Genomic DNA, 8,358 nt, shown 5'->3' with positions numbered 1-8,358 from the left:
AATTGTAATTTATAGAAACATACAGCCTTAGCCACTAGGGGGCAGTATAATGTATATCTGTACATAAATAAAGACTATGGTCACAACTGAAAAAAAAATGCAGTATTTTTTGCTTTTGGAAGAGGATAAAGAAAATATACATGGTCAGCCAGTGCATCCTCTTCAGGGTTCCAAGGGTCTTGAGGGTGCTGTGTTGCTTCCATGCATAGAGGACACATGTGTCCTGCAGCTACACGCACGCGCACGCGCACACACACACGCACGCATGAAGCAAATTAGTTTTTTTTTCTGTGCCGTGTCGCAACACATCCGCTTGACGCTTAGTCAAGCTGACGCGTTGTGTTGTGTTCGGCTGTAATCCTCTTTGCATGTAAAATACAATTGCAACACATTATTTTATTATTGCTATTACCGTGTGATGAAAGGAGTCTCATTTTCAATGGAGACCAGGAATTAATCACAATTGCACTGCACATAAATATATTTTTATCATCTCAACCGATGACATTTAATTGCCAAAGAAACAAGCCAAGGCAGTGAATTATTATTCGTAATATGAGTCATCCTCCACAGCTACTGTTTATTATCTCTACTGTGGATATGCTCTCCTTTTGAACAGCTTGCTTTATCACGCTTCACCTGCTCTTATTATATCATCTTTTTTTTGCACACACAGAGATTTTATATTGAAGTATTTTACCGTGCTGTCCAAAATGTGACAATAATGGACCTCAATCTAATGCATTTGTGCGGGTAATTCCCCTTTAACGACACATTTTACTCCACTGAAGAATCCAGTTCACCTGTCAGAGACGGCGCATGCGCAGTCAGCACTGAGAGCGTCAAGTTATTTTTGTTTTCATGAAGAATGCGGAAGCGGTCGCTATATTGCATTGTAAATGTGATCCAGTCACCTTTTTCATGGACTATAGAATTCAAATTTGTATTTAATGTGTTTACTATTTATTTCTTTAATGTATAGGACGCAAACACGTTGTGAAATAGGCAGGAATGAGAATTAATTGAGATTTTATTTTGGAAAAATATCCGGATGTCATAATTTGAGGCTGTGGAGGGAGTGAAACGGAAGACCCCCAGTCGCGGAGAGCTGGTGACTGGTGTGTAAAGCTGCAGAGATGCTCGACGCAGCAGGCACCAAACGTCAGTGGAACGGCAGCTCTTGGTGGGAAAATAGCCATTAAACGGATAAAACCCGTGTGAGATGCAACCAGGCCGTTTCCGCTGCGCATTTCGGAGCTAAAACCCGCGGCGCCAGTAAGGGGCTCGGGTCGCGGCGGCGCATCGATCCAGGACGGACTCGGGAAGGGTTGCATCATGGGGAACGAGGCGAGCCTGGAAGGAGGAGGCGAAGGCCCGCTGCAAGGGCTACCCGAGGGGCTGGCACCCGACGGGGCCGGGGGCTTCGTGCGAGTCCCTGGCGGGGATCCGGTGAACCTGGCGGAGCTGAGCGAGGAGCAGCGGAAGCAGCTCGCCGCGGTGATGTCAAGGGCGCAGGGCAGGCAGCCCGGGGGTGCCGCGGCCGCACGAAGGCAGGGCTTAGTATTACTCTTGCTACCAATCTTGCTTTTGCAAAATATGTATATATAAACAAAAATATCCACACTAACCGAGTTAAGTGTTGAGGCTGAGCAGGCGTGAGATCACGCCCATTTTTGTAATCCACCCAGACGTGATCTCATTATTAAAGCCAATTTTCATGGCTTATCAGCAATGCATAAAAACGCCTCTTTATCCTTTCTATGTGACGACACGCATTCAGCAGCCTGTGTGGAGCTGTGTGTCGATGCTGCATTTTTTTTTCTACACGGTTGCACGCGTAAATACTCGCACAGAGCCGTTGATAAGGATACCATCCGGATTGTTTATGTCACATCAAGAGAGAAAGAGACACACCCCCAGTATTTGTGCCAAATGATCGAAATGCCTGTTGGGTAAAAAAGAAAAACCACAATCCAGTTTTGTTGTTTTTTTTCCCCTCTATTTGAACGACATGTCACGAATGACAACACAAAATGGTCGCTTGTATCCACGTTAATGTTGCCAATTAGACTGATCTGCTAATGAATTTGTCCAGATTGGATTTTAATGGCGTGTGGCTAAAGAGTGGGAGGGGCTTGGAGACTACAAATGACAACTAAATGCATTAAAATGCTTGATACCGATCTTTTAATCAACCCGAATTGAAATATGTTATGTTGGGTAGCAAACAAGGATGGTCGGGGTCCATCAATATTAATGACTAAAAATAGAAGCACAGTGTGAATGTCACTTCCCACTCAGACTTCCCTCCTTTAATTTGAAGCATCTGTCTGGTTTTCCCTGTCCATGGTGCTGAAGTGAGCAGCGCTGGATTGTGCCTTACTGTAACAGTCTGACGATACTACACGGCAATGTAGGCCGATATATTGCATAATGAATACCACAAACAATTTGCTCCTCGCAGCGCGTGGAAATTGGTTCCCTCTTGCCTCAGCTAACAAAGCCGCCTCTTCATCTCCGTGATGTACACTCTGTGTCATTCAGCCCTGTTCACTTACTCGTTAGCGCTAGCCCACGGCGACGACATGCTACATATCCATGTTGATATGGCCGCTATTGTAATGCGTATTATTATTACAACACCAGCGCTATGCTAAATGTGAACAATATCCCCGAACAATATCTTTTTTTAAGAACAAACTTTTCTTTTTATCTCCCCAAGACCGTCGGAATCTGGAGTCCAGCAGCGATCCCAGCAACAGGGGACCGCCAGGGCCCCGGCAGGCCTCAGTAAGAGTCGCACGGTAGACGCCTTCAACCAGAGTCCCCCCAGCAGGCCTGCCACAGGGCGCAGTCCCTCATCACTCAATCTTTTTGAGTCCCGATTCCGGCAGGAGCCCAAAGACTCTGAAAGCAAGTCATCCGGCATGTTTGGCTCCAGCTTTCTCAGTGGGGCCAACCCCCTCAGTGCCATGTCATCCATGACCTCCTCAGTGTCCTCCTCTATATCCTCCATGGGCGACTCTGTCAACATGCCCAAGTTTGGGCTGTTTGGAGAGGAGGAGGAAGGAGCTGCACCTGGGACCAATCAGGGAGGAAAGCCACCAGGCAAAGGCCCTCAACAAGGATCCGGTCCAAAGGGTTCACCACAAGGGGGGCCCCAAAGACAGAGTCAAGGTCCTTCTGGACAGGGGCCAAAACCTGCGCAAGGACAAGCAAGCCCAGGACCCAAATCAGCTCAGGGACCTCCTGGACAAGCTCCCAGACAAGGCCAGGGGCAGCCAGGACAAGGGCCTCCTGGACAGCAAGCACCTAGACCAGGTCAAGGACCACCAGGTCATCAGGGACCCAAACAGGGTCAAGGACCACCAGGTCAACAGGGTCCCAGACAAGGTCAAGGACCACCAGGTCAGCAGGGTCCCAGACAAGGTCAAGGACCACCACCAAGTCAGCAGGGTCCCAGACAAGGTCAAGGACCACCAGGTCAGCAGGGTCCCAGACAAGGTCAAGGACCACCAGGTCAGCAGGGTCCCAGACAAGGGCAAGGACCACCAGGTCAGCAGGGACCCAAACAAGGTCAAGGACCACCTGGACAGCAGGGTCCCAGACAAGGTCAAGGTCCACCAGGCCAACAAGCACCTAGAGAGGGTCAAAGTGGTCCTCTTCAGCAAAAAGAACCTGGCAAGCCTGGACCCAAACAGCAAGGACCAACGCAGCCTGGGGCTGGTCCCGGAGATGCTGTCAAGAGTCAACAGGGTGCCGCAAAGCCCGCCGGGGGGCTTTGTCCACTGTGTAAGACTACCCAGTTGAATACTGGATCTAAGGACCCGCCAAATTACAGTCATTGTACTGAGTGTAAGAACCAGGTCTGCAGCCTTTGTGGATTCAGTCCCCCGGACTCAGCAGTAAGAGTTTTGTTTTAGCACGGTATTAAGCATAAAGTATGTATCTTCTAACAAAAGCCTCTCTCTTATGCCACACAGGGTAAAGAATGGTTGTGTCTGAACTGCCAGATGGAACGAGCAATGGGAGGCATGAACCCCCCTGGTATGACAAAACCCAAACAAGGCTCGGCCCCGCCCTCGCCACAGAAACAGACTTCAGGAAAACCCAGCAAGCTGCTCATCAAGCAGCAAAGCACCACCGACCATGGTTTGACGCCCCCAACCACGCCAAGGCAGAAATCTCCAGGTGCTAGCTCTCCAGGGCCGCTTTCTCCAGGCTCCTCATTGGGAGGCTCCCCCAAGATCGATCCCAAGACCGGCCGCCCCATTCAACAGAAGGCCAGCCCCCAGCAGTCACCGGCTAAGGCCAAGCAGGAGTCTAGTTTCTTTGGTGGGTTGGGAGGCATCAGTTTTGGAGGCTTGACCGATTCAGTCAAGCCGGCTGCTGCTTCCACACAAGCTGCTGAGTCTGTCACTGGAAAACTATTTGGCGGTTTTGGTGGATTGATGGACTCATCCAAGCCCCAAGCACAGGCGGCTCCAAAGCAGGAGGAGTCTGTCGCCGGGAAGCTGTTCGGAGGATTCGGTGGATTATCAGAAGCGGCAAAACCTCCCGCCACCGCCTCGCAGATGTTCAGCTTCGGCTCATCCCTCCTCAACTCAGCCACCAATCTCGTCACCGGTGAGGAAGAGAAACCAGACGATTCTCCACCGGGGTCACCGCCAGACTCTGAACCCGGTTCCGGCCCTGGCTCCCCACCCGACTCTCCATTCTCTGCTCCGGGCTCTCCCCCTGATTCGGATTCTGCTCCTGACACCCCACCGGCCAAATTCAGAAAACCACCAAGGACCAAATCCGTTGCGCGAGAATCCAGCTTGGACTTAGCCTCCCAAACTAAGGAAAGCTGTCCTCTTTGCAAGGCGGAGCTGAATGTGGGGACATCAGAAGCGCCAAACTACAGTCTCTGCACTGACTGTAAGAAGAGTGTGTGCAATCTGTGTGGATTCAACCCCAATCCCCATTTAGGAGAGGTAAGAAACACTCACAAACACTACCGTTAGTGACACGGAAACCAAACGCCTTTGACCCGCTTCCCCTCACGGTTCCACATTGTGTGTCGGCTCGCCAAGACCAGATGGAACACGATGGCGGCGCATCAGCATGTTGAAGGAACGCAGGCCAAAAAGGGTTTTCGCTTGAGTGCTTTTTGTGGCATCCAGTCCAAAAACATGCTGACGTTGGCTGTTTCTTGCATAGCAATCCTTCTCGTCTGTATCAGGGTGTCCGTCAAGGGACGCATACTGATGAATGGAAGGATTCTGATATCCTTCACCTTTTGTTTATGAAACGTGTTGAAAGCAATCCAAGGCAGGACTTCATATCAAAACATTCAAATCCTCAGCCCTGGATTGAAACCTTTTTTTGAAACCCAAAACTGATACCCGAATAACCTGAATCTTTGTCTGAATGTCTTGAAAGTCGTCATGTTCGATACCAGCTTTTTTTCAGGCCTTCCATTCTGAATTAATTACCGATACCAAGTACGGATACCACTAAACAATAACTGAAGACATATACGTCCCAATATAGCAATTTTCATGTAATTAACAGTATTTTTCTATTCTTCTGATTTCTACTTCCTGATTGTAGTCACAGTAGTCACCGATACCAAGTACCGATACCACGAATACTTTACATAAAATATCCCCCCAAAAACAATGACAGATAATTCTAAAGGCATATATATTCCAATATAGCAATTTTCCTTAATATTGCATGTAATTAACAGTATTTTTGTATTCTTCTAATTTCTAGTTCCTGATTGTAAAACGACCTTATCAAGAAATAAGGCTGCTATCGACAACGATTTACTGAATCACTAACCTAAGCTTGAAACCCGAATTCTGAACCCATTCCAAAAAAAGGTGACTCTTGGTCCTTGTATGCGAAAAATCATCAAAATATTTGTCAGCAATCCTGATGTCATGTAATTGCGTCGTCGTTATCCGGAGTGAGATTTCGTCAGTCTTATCTGTAATCTTCTGAGTATTCCCGAGAGTTTTAAGATGAACTGGAAATGACCTCCCCGGGAAATCAATTCCCTTGTATTCACTCTATTATCTTTATCGAAACACAAAGCATCAAGGTGTCCACGTTTTCAGTCAGTGCTGTCGGAAGAAAGTTGAGTTTCCATCACGTTTAGCACGAGGCTTTAATTGCAAATGTAACGAGGAGACGAGCCGTGCAATCAGTCAGCCGAACATCAGTAATTGCGTCGAAGGAACGGGTGATGCTGTTACACTCCCATCTAGGCCGCCGCGTTCCTGCTCCAGATGAGTCACAAAGACGTGACGCCATACGTATATATCAAACAACGCTGCCTGAAACACGCTCGTCGACTTAACAGATGGGCGTCGGCTGGGAAACAATGAAAAGGGGTCCAACGTGGGCGGCCAGAGGCTTAATCCCAGTTTCCTAAAAGGATTTAGAGGCCAACAGGAATCCTGTTATTTTTATTGAGACTTGATCCTCTGGTCAGGTGCTCGTAATCTCTATCGATACTTGTGGAAGACCGGAAGAACAATCCATACATTCTTTTCGATTCAACTTTTTTTCACATTCAATCCAGCTGCAAGGTTGCCCTGCAGCCCCCCCCCCCCCCCCCCCCCCCCATCGTTTCTCCACAGACTGCCTCACAGCGCTCCCCTCACATGCCCCGGAGGCCCACATGTATAAAAATAGTCAGCTGGCACAAAAGCGATTTCAGGTCAGCTCGCTTTTCAAAACACATACACATCCTCTAATGTCCCCCCTGAGATTATTCGCGAATGTGTCTTTAAATGTATTTAGCAGATAGAACCTTTAGTGCTAGTGAGGCAGAAGGGCTGTGCTTTGTAAAATACACCAACATTTTTTGGCACCGGTCACCTTTCGTTAGCACAGCCTGTTGTGTTTACATCCTGACCGACTCCGCTTGCTTGCTCCCCTCCCCCTTCCCCAATGCACTTAGCCACGATGGCAGCGCTCCCAGAGTGGAAACAGTAAGTTTGTTGCGTGGACGGATTGTCTGGCACATCATCCTACACGAGAGGAAAAAAAACTGCATCAGTGAGGAAAAACTGTGCACAGAAATCGACTGAATTCTTTCCTAGGATTCTTTTTGAGCTGTGATCAGTGACGACAGCTAAGACGCTAACGTGGGGTGGAGGAGTATACACGATAAAGACGATGGGATGTCAGAAAGGATCTGGACGGCAGTGTGCACCATCTGACTCGTGACTCAAAAAGCTTGTGAGTCACGTCAACGGCACCTTTGGGCAGCGCAAGCTGCGACATCCGCTCAGGCGGAAATGGGAGAAAATATTTAAGAGGGCCACATCACACGAAGTCCAAAACCATTTTATCCTCCTGATCAACCCTTATTAACAAATTATGGTAATAACATCGCCATCTCTTTAATGGCCTCCTTTACACAACATACACGTTGGACTTGCATCAATCAGCTCGGAATTACATTAGCTTTTTGTCACATCCATAAATTTACCACATTTATTAGTGTTAAGATCTTTTTTGGCCAATGGCGTTTTTTTAAGACGCTCATTTTAGCTGAATTGAGTGGGTAGTGAGATACTGCAGTAAGGACACAATAAAGATGACATCGGTGATGGTGTGAGAGAGTTGTTGATGACAATGTAAAATTTTATCTTCCCTCTTGGCCTGTATGGTTCTGAACCCAAAGGCCATTGATCTGCAGATAAAAACTGCATTGTAAAATCGAGCACGTAGAGACACCCACATTTTTGCTCCCAAGCAGTATTTTAAATATGAAATATTTTTCTCATCCTCCATCCATCAGTCACACCCTTCCTGTCTCCATGCCAGCTTCGATCTAAATTTGGACAGGTAAAACCGACACCGGATCCTTCATCTAGATTAAGCTGCATTGACCTTCACCGTACTTTGTTTTAGTTGAAATAGTCTGGCACTCGGAACGATTCAGTGCCGATCCGGGCAGATAGAATGACTCGTCACGCTTCTTATCAAAGCTCCGCATGTGTCATTGCTGTCGTCACGAGCTCCCGTGGGTGCTGAGGTCAATACCCGTGGAAAATGACTGTGTAGGTTTAAAGGAGGTTGATGTTTCTTTGAATCTTGAGTAGAGTTTCATAGACGATGATCAAATTTCTGTCATTTTCATTTCAGACCGAATGGCTTTGCCTCAACTGCCAGACGAAACGAGCCAGTCAGCTGGACGACACGGTTTCCCCGAAGAAGCCAGCGCCTGCTCCTGCTCCCTCCTCCACCCCCACCCCTGCTGCTGTAGATAGTAAACCCATTGTCGTAGAATCAGCAGCAGCAGACCAAACCCCATCCGCCCCCGAAACCAAGGTAGCGGCCACACCTGCACCAACA

The 8,358-nt window shown here is 48.0% G+C and overlaps 1 protein-coding gene across 7 annotated transcripts in view; it reads left to right on the top strand.

The window, feature by feature from the left end:
• Positions 1-1,061: 1,061 nt before the first annotated feature.
• Positions 1,062-8,358, top strand: part of pcloa (piccolo presynaptic cytomatrix protein a) — a 31,106-nt gene continuing 23,809 nt past the window's right edge. For 4 of the 7 annotated variants that reach the window (XM_037242595.1, XM_037242594.1, XM_037242596.1 and 1 more), the window contains exons 1-4: positions 1,063-1,550; positions 2,723-3,905; positions 3,984-4,976; positions 8,149-8,334. In XM_037242595.1, coding sequence (XP_037098490.1) covers positions 1,336-1,550; positions 2,723-3,905; positions 3,984-4,976; positions 8,149-8,334 — 2,577 coding nt within the window. In that variant the 5' untranslated portion in view covers positions 1,063-1,335. Of the gene's footprint in view, positions 1,551-2,722; positions 3,906-3,983; positions 4,977-8,148; positions 8,335-8,358 lie in introns of all 7 variants that reach the window. The other 3 variants (XM_037242601.1, XM_037242598.1, XM_037242597.1) reach the window with 1 other exon arrangement.

The sequence above is a fragment of the Syngnathus acus genome, chromosome 23, assembly GCF_901709675.1.
Source record: "Syngnathus acus chromosome 23, fSynAcu1.2, whole genome shotgun sequence".
NCBI lineage: Eukaryota > Metazoa > Chordata > Actinopteri > Syngnathiformes > Syngnathidae > Syngnathus > Syngnathus acus.
Note: the sequence above shows the minus strand (reverse complement) of the source record. Positions and strands in the feature narration are given on the sequence as shown.